The following is a 21,212-nucleotide window of genomic DNA, read 5'->3' as shown; positions in this document are numbered from 1 at the left end:
TAGGCCAGATCATCTCAAGCATTTTCATGTCACAAACCTCCAAATAGACGCCTCCACTCCCCCTTTTGGATGAGATTTAATCTCTGGATGCCCTTAAACTGCATCACTGTCTACATATGAAACCTGTGATTAAAACAGTAATCCTTTTATGCCCTCTAATTCAGCAAATAAATCAGATTTTAATTTTCCCAGTGACTTGTTGGAGCTTCTTTAGCGACCCCCTGGAGGCCCCCGAACCTGAGGTTAGACACGTGATGTACAAATGATGGGGTAGGAGGTGTTAAATCAGTTATTTTGATTCTGAGCTCGGTCAATGTGGACTCCCACAATGAGGTCTGGGTTCATAAAAAAGTTCCTAACCAGCACTTTTAATAGAAATAAGCCGTTTTAATCAGAATGTTGTTGGTTTAGCTTGACTCCAGCATGGCAGAGTGGAAGCACAACGGGAATAAAGTGTGTGAAGCAGCGGAAACGGGGAGGCGGATGTGAGGGTTCTGCCAAATAAATAAGATATGAACGCGTTTTTCTACCCAGCCTGGCAACACCACGGAGAAGTCAACGACGCGGCGGAGAGAAAGAGATGGCAACCATGATTTGGGAATAAATACTGGGCGACGTTTATCTGCAAACGAAGGTTTCGCTTTGACCGGAGGTTGGACTACCGAGAGGCAGCGGGGCTGCGCCCGGCTCTGGAGCACCGGATCCCGCTTGGACGCCGATGAAGGGTCGGTGGTGCCTGGGCCGTGTGGGTATGGAGGTCCGTCGTCCATGATTAAGCGACTTGTTCGGGGCATGTTGAAGCGGATATACACGTTTAAATCACTAAAGCGAAGGTAAGTGAGGTGTCTCAGCTGTATATGTATAATTAGACAGACATGTTTATTTTTGTATACCAGGGGGCTTCTTTGATGTGGTTCTGGCAGCAAGATTTGATACCATCTAGCCATTAATTGACGTTTTCTATAAGCGCAATGTATTTCATCACATTGTTTTTTACGCTCATCAATCTGTCTGCTGGCTGCCTCCGACTGGGCTGGTATTGTGAGCCGATGAAGTCATGCTTTGATGTGTTTCACTGACAGCAACAGTGACAAATAAAGGCCTAATAGAAACCACAACAAAGCCAAAAGAAAATCTTTATCCCAGCAGCGTCAAGTGTTGCTGTCAAAATGAAAAGAGGCTTTAGCCAAAAAGGGAAAAGCCAACAGAGATTTGCACCTGCACACACACGCACACGCACACTGTCACAGAATGTGAGTAAATCAGACCCAAAGCTGTAATGTGCTCACACAAGCAGATCAATCCCAGAATAACAGGACGGCTCATCTCCTCATATTTCCTCCCTAACAGTTTCATCTGGGATCTGACCCTGATTATATTCTGTATATAATCAGCTACAGTGTAGGCTGAGGTTACATTTCCCATCAGACTGATTGGCAGGTCATCTGTGTGTTTCATTGTGTTTGTCTGAAATCTGTGGTTAAAAATGAAGATGTGGTTTTCATGCACCAGTATTTCACTTGCAGATGTGTGAAAAAAACTCATCTGATCTGTCTATACTAAAAAAAAAAAAAGGTTTTATTTTGAAGTGGATATGAAGTAATCTCACTGCAGCATCCCTCAGTGTATGAAAAAGAAGAAGGTTCTTGCAGGATGGATATCATTTATCTTTTTTCCTTAAGGCATTAGAGCTGGTAGGGTTTCCTCATCTTGCTCAAGGACACTTCAGCAGGTCAGGATCAGTGTCTAGTAGAAGTAGTGTTCATATACTGGCTGCACCACTATGCTGCCTCTTGGCACTACACTCAAATACCCAAATACAAGGGAGATTCTCTAGTGTATAAAGCCTATTTTTGACTACTAGGTCTATTGACCTGACATTTGACACCACTTTGCTAGCACCCAGCCTGCTTTTACTTTAATTAAACCTCCTGTTCTGATCTACATCCTAAAAGACTTTTTCTCATTTGCTCTTGGATAAAACGAGCATCCGTATTGTTTGAACAAACACATTCTCTCATATGCTACATGATCAGAAGGTGAAATCATTAGGCACTGACACATTAATATGAGGTTGATGTTATGTCTTTAATAGTCAGTTACTATGAATAATCTATACTCTGACCAACAGTATTTTGCAGTGTGGCTACAACAGAGAAATATTTCCTGTTTTTGATACAAAACCTTGTAGATATATTACCTTTCTGTCAGACATGGACATTGTTCTACCCACAGGAAGTGACAAATCAAATTTAAAGGGGTACTCCAGCAGTTTAGTATGAAACTTCTATAAAGTTGAGGGACTCAGAAAAAGGAGATTAAATAAAAGAATGGCCAAAAGGGAAACAGTCCCAAGCTCCAAAAAACACTTGGGACACTTGGGAATGCACCTCAGCAGTCCCTTTCAGTAAACCCTGCCTACCTGGTAAATTCTTCACTCGTAACACAAGCTTTCCTTACAAGATATGAAAAGTGCAATCCAAGATAACTGATCACATCACTAAGACATTATTATGTTTATTTTCTTCCACCAGAGCTACAGAAGATAGTATGTTTATATAATGTTAAAATCTGCGTAGTGCCCCTTTAAAAAGGACTTGCAATCAAGAGTTTTTATGAAAAAAACAAACCCTAATACAGTAGAACCAGAGATATTGTTTGGCACCTACATTACCCACAATGCAACTAGACTGACTGCTGGATTGGAGATTTGGGTGTGTTATGCCAGTAGAGGCTAATGGACCCTGGAGCTGCTAGAGATGAGGAGTCTGCTACAGAGGTCTGTTAACCTCACTGCTTTCTAACTCCATATCCCCACATTTTTTTCATATTCAAACTTGTGGTCTTCAGCCCGAACCGACGCTGACTCAAGTGACATCACTTGAGGCATTTTATCTGATTTCACACGGCTCCCTCTGGAGCCATAAAAGGCTTTATACTACTTCGTTCATATGCAGCTTTTCCAACACCTGCAAACACATGCTGATGTGGGAAATGGGCGCACTTCCCCTTTAAGAGCAAAACATAGTATTACAGTGTAGTGTTATTGTAGGAGAAAGGGTGGGGTTTTATTGTTTGTTTGTTGTTGTTTTGGCTGTTATGCTGGGTTTCAAAATGTTCTTGTCAAGTCAATTATTCTTTTTTACACTGTTTTTCTATCAATAAAATTGTTTGAATAATTAAAAAAAACAAAAGTTGTCTGTCGTTACGTATGAAGCTACACTAAGCCGGTTAGCTTAGCATGAAAACCAGACACAGCAGGAAGCAGCTGGCCATTCTCTGTCCAAAGATAACAAAGTGTGTCTACCAGAACCTCTAAACCTTACCAACATGTGATATCTTGTTTGTTTAATCAGTGCATAAACTGAGGCATTAAAAAACAAATTTTGTGGTTTTATGTGGAGTTATGTGCTGGACTATTTCTTGGCTGGAAGCAGTGACTTCCTGGAGTTTCTTCTGAGCTAACCAGCTGCTGGTGGTAACTTCATCTTTAACAATAGATAGGAGACCTATCAGTCTTACCATCTAATTCTCGTCAAGGAAGCGAATAAGCATATTTCCCAAAATGTCGATCAATCCCTTTAACCCAAACTAAATAATCCTAACATAAACCTGGCTGTAACCTTTTGCTTTAGCCTCTGACCCGTAGTTTTTCTTTGGCATCAGTGAATAAAACGTCCTCAGCTGGTGGAGCGCTGTCATGTCTGTCTCTTTGGATTGGTCAGTTGGGTCCACACAAGGTTAGAAGTGCAAGAATGCACTGAAACACAAACACACACACACAGAAACTGGCACAGAGGAATGTGATGGGTGTGTTGGGGACAGAAAGCTGTCGCCTCTGACGGGACCACCTCATTGTTCTGCAATCATGCTACAGCTATTTCAGGACTCTGTGTGTGTGTGTGTGTGTGTGTGTGTGTGTGCGTGCATACAGTATATGTGTGTGGTTGTGGTCCTAATTTAGAAATCTTGCTTCTGCACAACCCTATACAAGATATACAGAATACATTTTGTTATACAAACAGAAAAAAAGTAGTTCAAGGGACAGTTTGTGTTTTGCTCTCATGCCTGGCTGAGAGTCTCCCTGCAGGCAGAGAAGTGAACCACCCCAACATCACAACGTTATTTGGGCAAATAGGCCGAATTCCCGGCATCTCCTCAGGGACTGGGTCACTGCTTTCCACAGTAGCTCCACTTTTTAATTTTAATTAGGCTGATGAGAAGGCTCTATGTTTTTTTTTTTTTTTTGAACATCTAAATCTTCCCTCGTTCTAAGCTCTGATACTTGCATAATTCAGTATTAGCTGCTCTCTCCTTCTTTTTCTATGCAGGCACATAACCCAACTACTGAACACTCCTCCTGTCCCACAAACATTTAGCTTTTTTACAGGAATGTGCATGCAACTCTCCCCATCATTCCTTTGTCTTAGCGTATGATGAGAATAGTAATCAAATACAGATTTAGGGCATATGTGCATTACGTACTGTACAGTGCAAACAGCCTGTCTGTGTAGCACCACTGCTGGCTGTATTGATGTCAGTTCCTGGGTCTGTTTTCACCAGGTTGTGTGTGTATATTTAGTTACAAAGTCTCACTATTTATAAATAACCTGCAGACTTGAAGCTGCTGCTGTAGAAAAGATTGGTCTGACTGTATCTCACACAGCTCAGCACACAGCTGAGTGCGTTTAAACAGACTCTTCAGATATGGAAGCCCAAATTGACAAAATAGCAGAATGGGAGTTTTTTAAAATAGAAAAAAAAAATTGCTAAATGACATCACAAGCTAATGTGTATATCTGAGATTAGAGCTGCAACAATTAGTTTATTCATTAATTAATTGCCAACTATTTTGAGTCATTTTTTAAAGAAGAAAATTTCTAAATTCTCCAAAATTCCAGCTTCTCAATTGTGAATTTTTAGTCCTCTATGACAGGACAAGACATTTGAGGACGTCATCTTGGGCTCTGGGAAACAGTGATTGACACCTTAAACCAAAAAAATCAACAAAATAATTGACAATGAAAATAATCATTAGGTGCAGCCCTATCTATGATGTCATGACATCATGAGTTATAAATATTTTTTTTAAGCTGCTATCATCAATATACATCTAAATCTACCCCTGACATTAAAAACCGTTTCATGCAGGCTGTTGTAAAGACTGGAAATGAAGAATCATGAAAGAGGATCCAGATGATCACGCAATTCAATTTCATTTTATTTATATAGCGCCAAATCACAATAAAAGTCATCTCAGGGCACTTTTCACATAGAGCAGGTCTAGACTGTACTCTTTAATTTACAGAGACCCAAAATTCCCCCATGAGCAAGCACTTGGCGACAGAGGCAAGGAAAAATTCCCCTTTAACGGGAAGAAACCTCAACAGAACCCGGCTCTAGGTGGGCGGCCATCTGCCTTGACCAGTTGACTCTTGTAAATTCTTTTGAGAAAAAAGTAAATGAGAAGTTGTTTCTCAGAATGTTAGGTTGGGTCTAGACAGTTGTTGGCATGAGTGTCAGTTTCTCCTGACATGCATGCCTGTTAGTTTTCTACACGCCATATTCATTGGGATGTTTTGGATTTGGGGGCAAGATGCCAAAATCAGGAAGTGTACCTTTTTTAAAAATAATGTCCGGCCTAAGTGGGGAAGCTTCGCCACTGCAGGTACTCACCTAAAACATTCTAGCTTATGATCTCACACACCTAAATCAAAACCCTGCAGAGATGACCACACACGCAAACAGTCTTAGAGACAGTGGGGCAGTGATGAGTCAGCTCTGTGATGCAGTCTACACACTCCATCAATCCACTCACTGTCTCCTCTGTGTGTGTGTTTGTGAAAGCATTTATGTGTGGAGGGGTGACTTTGCTTGTGTATGTGTGTGTGTGTGTGTGTGTGTGTGTGTGTGTGCTGATAGCTTGGCGCCAATGCCCCCTTCCCCACCAACCACCACCTCATCTTCCAGAGTGGAGCCTGCAGCCCCCTGAAGTACTACATGACTTTCTTCAAAAGGCGGGCGGGCGGGCGGGGGGGCTGAGAAAGACTGTTGAGATTCCCAGATGGCAGATTTTCACAGTTCTATGTTTAAATAGTAGCAGAGCATGCAGATACAATGGATCATTATGTTACATGACATGTACGAGCGATTACAAGCTCCTGTTGTGGGTTTAATGGTGTCTTCTAACTGGACTCTTCCTTCCTTCCATCGTAGCTGAAATGTAATTAATTTAAAGATATAATTGCATTAGGGGTATTTATGTTGTGTTATGTCACGCTAATATGAAACTGACATTTTTTTCAGTGCAGTACCACATATCATACTGATTCCAGACTAAAAAATCCTATTTCAGTCAGTGCTAATTCTACATAAAAATTGAAGTAATGCAGCCTTTCTATATTTATAACATATTAAATATTATATATATCATATTACAGTCCAGTGGGAAGAATCATCCAGTGGGCAATCAGTCAATCTTAACGTTAGCAAGCTACACTAACTAGCTTCCACTTTGGACTTCTGGATTTTGGCCTGATGGAGGCCAAAAATGCATTTAAAAGTTTATCTGAAGCTTATATCAGGCTTTTTAGCATCAATTCCCTCTTTGTGTTTCCTCAGACAGTGTTTCCCTGTTGAGCTGCGATGGAAGTATAGTAACAAAAAGAAGGACTTTGACACTAAAAACACTGTAACGTTGAAAGATATCTGGCTGAAGCTTCATATTAACTTAATAATAAACTTAATATATATTTTTGCACAGAGGCAGGACTGTGGATTTTGGCTCCCATCCCTTACATTGTAAGTGCATTATGAAGGGATCTTCTTATGGTCAGTATGAACAGGAGGAATGATTACAGCAAGAAAAACATGTTTCAGTGTTCATTTGGGTTCCTGACTGTTGTTTCAAGACAAATTTGAAAAATTGTGAACCCATCCTGTATATTATCACTCCTATTGTTTTTTGTCTTTTGTTGGGGATCGTCCAATTCTAAGTTTTGCAGCTACAGATAAAAACATGTTGCCATGGAGTCAATGTGAGTTAGCTGTGGTCTGTGTCTTTAGCCTGTATTTGTTTACATTTTTGCAAATTGTCACCATAAAAAGTCATGCAGCATCAACTCTTAGCACTTCCTGTGTGCACTGTGACCATGGACGTACAGATGATTATTACTGGATCACTGCGACACTGAAGAAAACTCAAAATATGATTATTATAAGGCAAGATCTGCAGTTATGAGGAGCTTTTTAAACTTGATTTCAAAGCGTAAGTCATGCTGAATCTAACAAGACTCAACTCGTTCATTTTTAAACATGTTGTACTTGTTTTTTTACACAGTTCTATGTAGTTTCTACCTGTTGGAGGGCCACATAGCTACGCGTAGAGAAAGAGAAAAAATAAACCAGCCATGAAAAAATAGAGATGAGCAGCGGTTTCTGTGGTCAGTGTTGCAGTTTCAGTTGATTATAACGGATGAGCTCTGCTGCGGACATGCTGCTGTATTTAGGTCGCGAGTTATAATTCTGAGAAGGAGTGTGCAGAAATGAGGGACAAAATCCACAGTCCTTGTTTTGCGCAGAAATACTAAAGTTTATCTGATGTTAATACGAGGCTTCAGCAGTCTGAGTTAGTCAAATCAAGTGAGGATGCACCAAAGTCATTTTAGTACAAAATTCCTTCCTCCGAGGACAGTGTTTCCTTGTTAAGCTGAAATGGATATCAGTATCTGCTCCAAGATGTCAGTTAACCACTACGATAGGAAATACCCACCCAGAAGCTTGACGCCAGTGTTACCAGATTGAGTTTTTTCTGTAAAAATTATTTTGGGCTGTTTGTTATCTTTTTCATTTTGTACCATTTGGGCGATTTCCCTCGTTGAAAAGTTGTAGATACAGTCTAGTGAATCAGCCTTTCCTCTCCTGCAGTGGATTGAGACTGACATGGCGTAGAGTTCCTACAGGCTCAACAACAACAACACCAAATGTCATTTCAGTCACTACAACCAGGCTGAATCTTCTTCCCTATTCCAACGATTGTTCAATTACAAAGCCACAGCCCTGTGATAAAATCCTTTCATATATGTGATGATGGACAAAAAAAATGTAATTACTTTTATGATCATTTGAAAGATTTGTCCAAAAACTGTTTTATCCTCTTAAACATACACACAATTACTGCAGTATCATTATAGTTCTCAGAGGATAATTCAGATTTTAGTTGCTGCATTGGGGAATGAATGTAATGCTTGGCACTTGCTGATACTTAAAGCAGTTCTGTATTAAGCCACTGGTGTGACCAGTGCAGAGTTTTATGTGCATGCCTAATGTGGAATGCTGAGCCGTATGACACAGGCTGACTGAGGTCAAAGGTCACCTCATTGAGTATGTGTGAGATGGGGAGGAGAGGGAGGACAGAGGAGGGAAGTTGGAGCGGTTAGAGATGGCGGGGTGGGTGGGGGGCAGCGGATGGGAAAGCAGGGGTTACGTCACAGGTCAGGTATTAATAACTCACCGTCTAAGTTTAAATGCCAAATGTAAATTAAATTGGAGTGGGAAGAGAGACAGCAAATCAAATGACATCACTACACTTGACAGCTTTATAACTGATCCCACGTAACACAGTTGAAAACTTCACAAACTTACCTTTCTTATACAAAGCCAACATGTAACACAACTATAATGATTTAAAGGTAAAAAAGTTTGCTGGTCACAGGGAGTACTAACAGTTGTGTAATGTCTTCTGTGTGTCTGGAGGACATCTCAGTGGTTATCTGGTTTTGCACATCTGGAGATGACTGGGGAGCTATAGTTTGATAAATGAAATGTCTTATAACTATTTCCATGACGCTTGTGGTCCTGCATACAGTAGTACTCCTGTAAACAAACTGATGTGTCAAATTTCTGGCGTTCCCCTTTACGAACTAGTAAATGACACAGACTAAAGTTTGTGTTTCTTTATATACATTTTGCATTGAGGCAGACCTTCCAACCCAGCTGATAGAAACCCCTAATTTGCATTTTATTTTCACTGCAGTCTGCTGAGATCAAATTTGCTGGACAGCTGGATGGAAACATGGCTGCAGAGCTCCAGCTGCAGATTGAAGCGTGTGGTAATGCAGCGGATTAGAGAAGGCATTCTGTCAACAGTAAATACCCCACCCCACCCCACCCCATTCTGTTTTAATCCTGCTGCTGGATCAAGGACACTTACCTCCTGAGAGCTTCATGTGTGTGTGTGTGTGGGACAGGGTTTTAATTTGTGTGACTTTCAGGGTGGAGTGCAGTAGTTTTTGGTGTGTTTTCTGAGAAAGAGAGGGTATGCGTGTGTGCTCAAATTCGTAAGTACAAAGCATCCGGGCATTCAGCTTAATTTTGAGACTGTGTATGAATATGTGTGTGTGTGTGTGTGTGTGTGTGTGTGTGTGTCAGTACAAGTAGCTTTAAACTCTGACAACAGCACCATGCTCAGCAATGGCCTCTGCCCGAAGCTATTTATAAAACTATCTGGCCAGATGTGTGGGCGTGAATGTGTGGGTGTGTGTGCATGCGTGTGTGTGTGTGAGCCTGGATTTAATACCAGTTTTATTGTAGCACGGCTCCCATCATTGTTGGTGTAAAAACAGAATCAATTCAGTAAAGAAGGAAACTGGACTGAAGAGTAAATGTTGAAACCGTAATTCAAAGCTAAAATTAAGTATCACAACATGTGGGAACACTCCTCCTTCAACCTCTCCCTTACTGTTTCACTAAAGGTTATTTCATGTGCTGGTGTGTTGGGTAAATTTTGACCTTTTATCACCATGTCTGCACAGCTGTGTAGTGAAAGCAGCACGTTAGAGATGTTCAGGCACAGTTTTTAGTGTAGGAGATAAGACTTAAAGCATAACAATATGTTTTGGGTTGCAGCGACGCACGCCTATGTAGACAGCTGTATTGATTAAACTGATTGAAGGAGTCAGATGCACGTGAGATGACTGAAAAATGCAGGTGAAATACTGTTAAGGCCAGATGACACAGAAAGCTTTTTTTGAAGCGTTTTTTCCATGTCTCGCCCGTCTCAAAGAACACATGCGCTTCTTCCTTTTACTCCGAGACACACGTGTATCACCACATGAACCCCCATGTTTTATTATGCTGCAAGTCTTGTTTTCTCTGGCTAAGTGAAGCGTAATCTCCAGACAGTTGTTTAAAGGGGACATGTTCTGCACATTTCCAGGTGTGTATTTTTTATTCTGGGGCTTTACTGGAATATCTTTGCATGATTTACAGTTCATGAAACTCCTTATTTATCGTATACTGGCCCTTTACACAGCCCCTCCAATCAGCCTCTGTCCGAAGCAGGCTTCCTGTCCCTTAAAGGCCCCCCCTCCTGATCAGCCCATTCTGCTCTGATTGGTTAGCTTCCGGAGGTTGCGTCATGACTGACGTCCAGCTGCTCGAGAGGCTACATCAATAAACCATGAAACAAGTGGTAGGGTTTCACTGGGTTTTTTTTTTTGTTGTTCTTTACTTGAAATTTCAACTTCTCAAATACATCAATACATGTTCCAAGGCCATGGAATGGGCGGCCGTTTATGAGCATGTGTGACAATCTGACATCAGCTCAATCGCAAGGTAGAAAAAAATGTTGCAAACGAAGCGCTCAGGGCAGGTTGAAGCCCTGACTTTTGACTTGCAGGGAGCATTTCTACATATATTAACCTCAAGTTTTGCAACTTTGACCATGTTTAACATCCGATATCATAACAGTATATGAATAACAGAAAAGCAGAAAAAACATGATATGTCCCCTTTAAAAAATATATTGATCAAGGAATTCAATATCGCCATGAACCTTCTGCTTTCACTATAAGCAGATGTTCCTGCTTGCTGCGGTGTGCAGGGAAATAAAGTATTGATTCATTAATCAATACTCTGTCCTCTCAGTGTGTAAAATAGGTGTTGCATAGTTACATAAAAACACAACATCATTCATCTCCAACAATCACATCTAACATAACAAAACAGAGTTTTATCTTTCTCATTTCAGAGAGACATGAGAAAGATCAAACTTAGAGACTATGTAAAACATTCCATATGAAACAGTTTTTGAATGTGAGTCTTGAGTTACCTGATATGAAGGCAGTGTTTCAAAGCCCAGGGTGCAAAGTTTGAAAATGCAGATTTATCAAGTTCTGAGGGACACTGTAGATTATCCATCTGGATGATTTGGTCTGATAAGGCTTTGTGGTTGGACACCTCTATAAAGGGATTTACAGGAAGGGCTCTCCCTCCTTCTCCTACTTCTCTTCTCCTAACTTTTCCTCTGAAAATGAGCAAGTGGCCTATTTATAACCTACGTTTATGCACAAGTTGTTCTGTACTTACATACAGTAGGCTACCAGTTACGCCTCATTTCCTTTAGTGCTTTCCTCTAATGCCTTTCTAGTTCATGTGAAGAAGAGTTTCCACAAGGCATCATTTCCATGGAAAGAGAAGTTTCAGTCTGTTGTGACAGAAAGGTTTAAATAGGATTTGGTCAGCCTCTCCATTCTTGACATGACCAAAATGTGATATTTTAAATGCAGTTTTTTGAGCAATACCAGCGTTTCACAAGCTTTCTCCACCTGTAAAATGTTGCTGAAATATAAATAAACTTCTCTTTTTCTTTTGTAACTTAAAGTGACTCCACTTACTGGAGATGCACGCTGTGTCAGTCAACTTTCCACACTGACATTTGAAATGAAAAAATTCAAAAATACCCCCCAAAATTATTTGAGTCTCATGCATAAACACTGATGTAAGCCATTGTTAAATGAATCTTACATTTTCTTAAAAGCATTAAATTTTTGATTCTAATCTTTATCTCTATTTTATGTGTTAAAGCAGGTACAAATCAACATCCAGTATGGCGGTATAAGATGTTATACTTTTCCTATCTACACTATCAACACGTTTTCTATATTCCTCTCTCCCTCCCTCTCTCTCTCGCTCTCAATCAGCAGCACATTGCAAAACTAATTCAGAAGCATCCGGGGATGGTGTGCCAGTGCGTGAGTGCACATCCGTTTGGTCTCGTAATGGCAAGAAGGATAGAGAATGGGACAGGGAGAGGAAGGAGGGGAGTGGTGGTTGATCATTAGGTTTGACGTGATGGAAGCAGAGACACGGTTTTGACTTAATCACCTCTTGCCATGGCAACCAAAGAGTGTGTGTGTGTGCGAGAGAGAGAATGAAATGAAGGAGAAGAGAGACAGTGAAGAGAAGAGGTAGTGTGTGTGTGTGTGTGTGTGTGTGTGTGTGCGCCCAAGTGTTTTTAAAGGTCGACAGGATATGGTTTAATTTCTATCCATTCAGGAAGTTGAGCTGAACTTGTTGACCTCTGAAGTAGCCGCTGCTGTGTATGTAAGTATGATGGAGATATCCTCACAAAGTCATATTGTGCAAGCAACGTACAAACCTATCTTTGTATTGCGAAATAAGTGTATCAGAGTGATATACAAACATAAAGACTGGGTTATGTCAAAGGCTGAATTTGCCTGATCAGACTGTCTGGGAGTCTGCAGATTGTGCTGTATTGCTGACAGCTGACTCATTCTCCTGTAAGTTTGGTTGCACCTGTTAGGCCATTACTGTTATGATTATTATTAGTTCACAGAGTTTAGTGACATCCTGTCATTCCCAGCATAGCTCCACCCACAACCTGACTAAAGGCATGAGTCCAAAATCACTCTCTACTTACTATTAGAGGGTTTAATGCTTTTCTTTGTCATATATATGATAGTTAACTGAATGTCTTTGAGTTTTGGACAGTTGATTGAATAAAACAAACAATTTGAGGATATAACCTTGTTCTATTTAAAATTATAACCTCACTATTTTTATTTTATAGACAAAAATGATCAGATGGAGGAAATAAACTGCAGATGAATCAGTAATGTTAGTAACATTATCCACTATACACTCACTGAGCACTTTATTTGGAACACTTGTGCAATATAATGCAATCCAATACAACAGCTCTGCCATGAAATCCACTTTTATGAAGCTTTTACATGTTCAGTGGTGATATTGTCAGAAAGGTGATAATTCAATAATAATAAATCTGTAATTCTTTATGTTTGTTATTGATTCCATAATGGGTGGTGGTGTTGTACTGGATTGCATTATATTGAAAAATGCTCCTAACATTTTGGAAAATGTAGGTTTATTTCAACCTGACATATATGCAGTTAGCCATAACGGCTGCTACTGGTGGCTAGTTTCTATTCTTATCTTTGGTCAGACTCCAAAACAAACGTTTGAAATGATTCCTGTAAAAATCATCATTTGTTTTCCTGAATCTTTAACACATCTGGAGAGAGAAAAGTTAGCATGACACATAGAACCACAATGGCCACATTCATGGGAAATACATCAGGTTGAACTTCCCTTTAAATAATGACATTAACAATGACTCCTTTCCATTAATTGTCTGAGTAAGCTATATCAGTGAGTAAGCCTACACAATACAGGATCCCTGGAACTGACTCATCTTTAAGGAATGCAGCCATCATTAATGTGATAAATTTCACCCTTGTTTTTCCTGCCTTGACAAGTCAAAAAAAGTCTGCTGGGAAAAGGGTCTATTGAATAAACTATTGAGTAGTGAATGAAGGAGTGATTTTGGACACAGCCGAGCTGTAATTAGCCAGAGCAAATGAAAGCACTTCTGGGAGTGTACAAGGCCTTTTAAATGATGTAGCTTTAATATGTTATGTCTGTGGCTCTCAGCTCCAAGCTCATTGGTTCCCACTGAATACGTTAATCTTCAAAAACAGCTCACAAACGTATAGTTTCAGTGTTTAAAAAAGGTTCAGTAATTTACTAAAACAGCTGGTCACTGTAGTTTCTACTCACACAGGAGGAAAGAGTGCATTTGTTGGGAACTATTTTCAGCAGCACATTTTCTGTCTGTCTGTTGGTAAATATCTCAACAGCTATCAGATGGATTGCCATGAAATTTTGTACAGACATTTATGTTCCCCAGAGGATGTATACTTTGTGATCTCCTGACTTTTCATTTAGCACCATTATTGTGTCAAAATCTCAATTTATCCAGGTTTTTCTGTCAAATAGTTTGGTTTCTTTACAGTAAGCATTATTATTGAATTTCTTTTATTTTTCTGTCATGCACACAAAGTATCCAACCCTCATGGGTTTACAAGACACCTAAAGTACAGTTGCAATGGTCAAATGTTTCATTTCATTACAAAATTACAGATTATTATACAGCTCGGTCTTAAACAAAATATTCCCCCTTCTCTCTCAAGCTTGGCAAATAAAATCTGCCACAAAAAAGGTTCCCTTCTTGAGGTTTCTCATAATCATCCAGCCCAAAGAAATCAACATAAATGGAGGACATCTTACTAAGAAGTACATTCCTTACCTCCTTGTAGACAGGACGGTAAAACAAGAAAGGAACCTCATTCTGGACAAAAAAAATCACACAACAAACAAAATCTGTCCTCCTCTGGATTGAACCTGCTGGTTCCTGAATGTAACTGTGCACATAGGGATCTTTTTCTTTTGTTTAAATTATACTTCACATAAGATTCTACACCGTAGCTGTTCTTTTTGAGACAATACATTTATAAAACAGACCAATATTCTTTATACATGAGGAACATTTTACTCAAAATCTCCCAAATATCACAAAGTAACTTGTGTCAAAGATCTGCTGGTGTGTGTGGCCTTGTTAATAGTTTTTGGACCACAGGACAGCTCTACAGCATAGTGAAATAAGATATATCAGGCTTTGATATACACACAATACTGTACTTTTAGTGGATCAATTTGTTGTTGATTTTGGTCTTTTCATAGGATTTGTTTACAATAAGAACCAACCATATCCTTTAAAGAATTAGGATAAACTTGAAGGGAGCCAACACAAGAAGAAGCTGTTTTAACTTTTATCTTTATTAAGATGATTTGACTATTTTTTGTGAATTGTGAATTTTAGGTCCAGCCCTACCATGTATTACCACAAAATACTGACCACCATTCCTTGTTTACCTCTTTCCCCTACTCACATTTCTTACTTCCTCTCTCTCTGTCTCTCTCTCCTATAGGTCTCCAATCTCCCTTCACCCTTGTCCTCCCTGTGGATCGTAGGAACGCCCTCTCATCACCCCCTCCTCCCTGGACAAACGAGCGGAAGGATTCCCGGAACACTTGCCATCCCTCCTTCCTCGTCTCTCTCTTTGCCCATCTCCCACCCCCATCGCTTTCCTTGGTCATAATGGGTGCCTGGATGATTTACAAAGAACTCTAGCGCCCTTGAGCAAGGTGTTGCTCCGTGGTTGTCACTTATAATATGTGAAAATGGACATGTGTCGCAGGGTGTTGAGAGGGATATATCAACAATATCGACATTTAGTGGAAACGTGATATAAAAGACTGATCAAAGAGAGAAAAAGACTGAAAGAGGGTTCAAGTCCTGTTCACATCTCCTCATAACACCTTGAATGATGACTAGTGGAACCTGGGAACTCTAAAGTGCCTTGCCCAAAGGAACACCAGCTGGGAAAAGAAATGCGTGGCGAGGACACCAAAATCCAGACTGTTCTGTCAAGTGTTTTTTTAAAATAGAGGTGCCTTGGACAGTGCACTTCCTGCCTCATTATCACTTCATTCACCCATCTTTACTTCCATCTCTACGTCTATTTATCAATTTTTCTTCTCTTCAGCTTTCCAGACGTTTATTGCTCCTTCAGTCTGGTCTAGTTTTACACTCTCTCCTTCCTTTCCCCTCCCTTCTTGTTTTCTTTCTTTGGTACACCCAACTGGCCTCCACCATTCGCCCCTCCCTCGCAACGGCCGTCCTCCCCCCCCGCCCCCGCCCCCAGTCATCCTCCCCCACCCCCTCCACCTCCTCTGCCCCCTCCTCACCCCACCACCACCATCATCATCATCACCACCACCACCATCATCCTCACCCTCAACCCCACTCCCACAATCACCACCACCAGCACCACAATCACCACCACCAGCTCTCCTCCTCTCCCCCTCGTTTCTCGCCCCCGCCCTTCAACGCCTCTGCCTCGGTGGCAACTATGGCGACAGCTGCCACCGCCTCCTCCTCTTCCTCCTCCCCGTCAACCTCGTCGTCGGCCAACGGCAGCGCCCGGGAGCACCTGCTGGCAGTGCGCCGGCGCAACCCGCACACCCGGCCGTACACAATCGGGCCAGACAACCTCCGCAGCCTGTCGGTGCAGGGCGAGGTCGGGGCTTCCCCTTCGGCATCATCTTCCTCGTCAGGGGTCCAGCCAGAAGCAGCAGGGATGGGGCTCCAGCGGGCCAATAGCGACACAGACCTAGTGACATCAGACAGCCGCTCATCACTCACTGCGTCTACGTACCAGTTGACTCTAGGTCACAGTCACCTGGTCATCTCCTGGGACATCAAAGAGGAAGTGGATGCCACCGACTGGATTGGGCTGTACCACATTGGTGAGCATACTCACTTCCCCTCGCTGAAGCGCACAACATGGAACAGTCTGCTTCAGGAAGGGGACTTTAACTATTCTAGCTCTCTATTTTGTATTTTAGTAAGGACAAATGGAGGATATTCTTGTGACACAACAAGGGTTGCATCCAATAACCATTTTCATATGCAATTTAGCCTTAGAATGTGAATCTAGAGGATGTTAGAAAATAGTGAAAAACACCCATCAAAAATTCCCAGAGACCAAGGTGAACTCTTTAAATGTCTTAATTTATTAGACAAACAGTTCAAAAATATTCTATTTAGATATATAAAACAGAAAGAAATCAACAAATCCTCACATTTGAGTAGTTGAAACAAGGCTTACTTGCTTTATGAATTAATAATATAATTGACTGTGATTGTTTCAGCACAAGAAGCAGCGTCACTCTGGAAGCCATAGTGTAGGTCCTGGAGCTCTTTGCATAACAGTGCTGATTTTACACATATGTTTACAATGATATTTACTATTTGAAATTCATAGTCATTTTTGAAACAATGGGTCCTTAATTCCAGACAGATGTACACAAAAGCAGGCATTCAATCTCTTAGTGCTTTCAAATATTTATCCTCCTGTAGATCAACTTTTCTCATTTAATATTATCCCTGCTGAGTCAACACACATATAGGGATGATTAACTCTTCTGTCCTCCTTTGTGTCTTTTGTGTGGGAAAGTAACCTCTTTAAATGTGCATGTGGCACCCATTCATGCCAGTGATGAATTAATTCATTTTAATTAATTTATAAACCCCTGGACTTTTATAGCTCATATGTCTTTCAGCAAGATTTCTGCTAATGTTCAAAACTTTCTGCACATTCAAAACATATCAACATATCACACATATGTGTGTTTTGGGATGATTTTTAGGAGTCATGTACATCTGAACTGTGTTATTGAAGCTAACTGAAAACAAGAATACAACACATTTTGGCCTTAACCGATGAAAATATTGATCTAATCTATTAGAGAAGGAGACCTTGTTAAAGCCTGTAAATAATTCTGGAAAACAAAAACCTTAGACTCAAAAGTTTAAATCTACACACAAGCCATGACAGTCGAAATCACATCTTAAACATAAAGGATTACTCTTACAGGTCCCATATTGAGCAAAACTGATTTATTCTTGTGCTTTTGAAAGTAGATCAAAACTCTCTGTTAACAGTGTGAAATTGAAAAGTACTGTTAGACAGTTACTGGAGAGAAGACAATATTTTAGTCTGTTGAAGTATACCAAAACTAAAAGTCACTAAGCCCTATTTTGTAAAACAAAACTTTCCTTTTCCTTTCTGTTCCTTTCTGTCTTTACAGAATTCTGAGGGAACGTAGTTAGCCTCAAAAAGTCAAGCCATGGGACATTTAATGAAATGATCTAAAGGCCTTTTTGCGTCTTTCATTGAAAGAAATGAATTCCTCAGATCTTTTTACGATCCACAAGGTCAAGTTTAGCAATGTGTGTGTGGCTGGGATAATTATCTTCAAAGATTCAGTGGTTGTATGAGCTCATGATTCATATTCATATTCTGGGAGTAAATAAAGACCCAGTTCTGAGAAAAAAAAGACCCGCCCCTGTCAGAGGCATTGTTGTGTCTATGAGTAACGTTACAGCGGTTGCTTCTTCTTTCATGCTTTTATTGGGGGGCGGGGCACATGTTCTAAAAATCCACACCTATGATCACACAAAATAATGTAGTTAGCTAATAATATGCTCCCGAGTCTTGGATGTAATGTTAGGTTACTTACTCTGTAGAAGGTAAGTTAGTTAGCTGGACATGCAGTGATTGTAGCACTTTTAAATCCATTCCTTAAAAAAAGACATTGCTCTTACTATAGCCTCATGTACATGACTTCAGGAGAATTTAGGGAATGATCAGTTGATCAGTGGGTCAGTCATTTCAACACTGATATTTCACTGATATATTTTTCCACATCTGTTTTCTTTTAGTCTGGGAGAAGCTAGCCTCGGTGGATAGTACTTGAATGGTAACATCATCATGGGTTGTTAGCTTTAATCTCACCAAGTCCAAAACTCAACTTTTAAAGTTCCCTGTCAGACACACAAAAATACTCTGCTTGGAACAATAATGTGTGTCTGATATGGTTTTTCCACAAAAAAAGTAAAATTACCACTACAAAATCCTTAAAATTACATTTCCTCCTTCTGCCTCATTAAAAATCGCAGAATCTGTAAATATATAAATATATTTCATCTCAGAAGTTTAACTGCTGGACACAAGATGTCTCCTTGTTCACGGAATAGTTCCTTCTCAGTGTTTGTGCACTGAAGGCTTCAAGTTTCCACATCACACTGTTGTAAATTGAATATTGGAGCAGGATTAGCTTCAAAACCAGTTATGATGTCACAAATCATGCTTGTAGGCCTGCCCTGTAAAATCAGATTTTCAATGAGCTCATAGAAACTTTCCACTTTCAGCAGATGAATGTGAAAACAGCCTTCTGTACAGTGAAGCTCAAACATTCAACATTTCTGAGTGGAGGGGGACTTTAAAAACCCCAAAGTGTACCTTTTAAGAAACGAAAGCAGATGTGGAACAAATGAAAAAAAAAAATTCTATGCACATCTGATCTTCAGGCCTGATGTCTTGGAATAAAGGGAGCAACATTTTACTGTGTCACAGTGCCTTGAACAAAAATCCACCTTTTCAGACCATTCATTTTACTGTAACACCTCTAAATCCCCAAATCGTAGCACATTATCTCGAATAGACGTCCATTGTGGCACTTGTCTGTTCTTGCTTGCTCATCATCATCCTTATCTGTCTTCCTGCCTCCTGCCTGTCTCTGTCTCTCACTTCCATATTGTGTCTTCCACTGTCTGTCTCCCTGCCTGTCTGTCCTCATATTTGTCTGCTAGTGTAATAACAATGGCTATAGGGTAGCTATACGATAGCGTTATTGAAGAGGGTGCGACGTGTAACTCATCTCCTCAAGGTTAGAGCATTACATCAGCCCCACTGCTGCTGCATTAACTGGCTAATGGAGTGTGTATGTCTGTGTGTCTGTGTGTGTGTGTGTGTGTGTGTGTGTGTGTGTGTGCAAGAGAAAGATGGTGAGGTTACCCTGATGAAAAGTGATGCTGACTTGGCATCAAAAGCATTTAAGAGCAGTATGTTTCTTCTCATACTTCACACTCTATCTCTCACACACACATCATTTCAAGTGCCTCGTCCCCATCCTAGAGTGATGTACTTGTGAATGACAGCAGGTGTGTGAAGTGCCACCTGTCAGTCCCTAAACAATACTACAAAAATAAAAAAATCTGAATATTTGAAATTTCAAAAATTAAAAATATACCATCTGCACTACAGATGTTCTTTTTATGTACATTAAGGGACTCTGGTACATTATGAGCACCACAAATTCATTGTTCTCTTCTCACTTAATAGTGGTTGAAGTGTTATCTGAGCTGTCTCATTAGGACAATATTTAATGTAAGGGACCGTACAAAAATTACTAGTGTAGGGACAGCAGCTGAACTTTATGTTTCACTTTTTAAAAAAGTCCCTTTGGCTCAGACCTCCTCAAAGTTGCTGATATTATCTTTGAACCCTCCCCATGATTTATAAAAAAAATGCAACACCTTCCACCAATATCTTAAAAAAAATTAGCAAAAAGATTAGCAATTTGCAAAATTTATGGCAAAAAGCAAGCATCATCTTTACTATTCACTATATTCCAGCCACTCTATCTCTCCAAAATCTACTAAATGAACAGATACTACCACAGCCAATGGATGAGTATACTGGCCAATGGCACCATCTCTGTCTACTGAGAACCATAATATCCCTGCTCTATCATAGAACTAAGGGCTCTGTGCAGCTAAAATTACATTATAGGCTTACTTTATGTGACACATTTCAATTTATTGTAGTTCTGCTTTCTGTTCTCTTTGCTAGAGATAACATTCAGTCACTAACAAGATCCACAGTTGCTGTGTTTCTAAAAAATCCTCTTAGCTACTAGAAATAAAGCCCTGATACAGAGAAATAATAAATATATGTGATACAGTAAGTACAAGAAAGCATATTAATACAAAGAAGAAGTGATGCGTAAGTGTGTTTTTTTTATATTACTCTCCCTTTATTACATATCATTGATACAAATATTATATTTTCCACCGGCTGGTATTGTTAGTATTCATTCTGATATGGTAGCACGAGTCTAATCTGAGATAAAAGACTGTTTCTGATACCAGTCAGTTTCTGCTAGGCTTGGCAATGTCCTGTAGTTCTCCAGCTCAGGTGAGAAAGAGCAGCTTTCAGCAGTCAGTGAAATACACACCATTTTACAAAAGCTCAGGTTGTCTCAAACCACAGGTGACCGATTTTGTGTGTGTGTGTGAGAGAGAGTGAGTGCCTGTGGACAATCCTTTATCTGAGACAAAGATAGAGAAAGTCGGTGAAAGGTGAGCTCTCCGTCCCTCCAGCTGCTCTGCATCTCTTCGGTGGTATTGACCCAGGCAGGGGGATTTCTGGGGTTTTGCTCCCCAGGGTTGAGCACTGTTTCCAGCCTGGCTGTCGGCCACTCTCCCATGGAGCCGCCTGAGCTCCGTGACCTCACTCTGCTGTCTGACCTGTGTGTGTATACGGGTGCATGTGTGTGTCACACCTCTCAGACTGTAGTTTATAAGGCTTGGGTGATTGCAGGGTTACCAGGTCAGACAAGTGTGTATGTGTGAGGAATACTTA

The 21,212-nt window shown here is 40.4% G+C and overlaps 1 protein-coding gene across 2 annotated transcripts in view; it reads left to right on the top strand.

Annotated features, from left to right (window-relative positions):
* The first annotated feature begins 15,953 nt into the window (after positions 1-15,953).
* LOC122976409 (E3 ubiquitin-protein ligase HECW2-like) overlaps positions 15,954-21,212 on the top strand; it is a 32,030-nt gene continuing 26,771 nt past the window's right edge. For both annotated transcript variants that reach the window (XM_044344859.1, XM_044344858.1), the window contains exon 1: positions 15,954-16,470. In XM_044344859.1, coding sequence (XP_044200794.1) covers positions 16,074-16,470 — 397 coding nt within the window. In that variant the 5' untranslated portion in view covers positions 15,954-16,073. The remainder of the gene's footprint in view (positions 16,471-21,212) is intronic.

This window comes from Thunnus albacares, chromosome 24 (genome assembly GCF_914725855.1).
Source record: "Thunnus albacares chromosome 24, fThuAlb1.1, whole genome shotgun sequence".
Classification (NCBI taxonomy): Eukaryota; Metazoa; Chordata; class Actinopteri; order Scombriformes; family Scombridae; genus Thunnus; species Thunnus albacares.
Note: the sequence above shows the minus strand (reverse complement) of the source record. Positions and strands in the feature narration are given on the sequence as shown.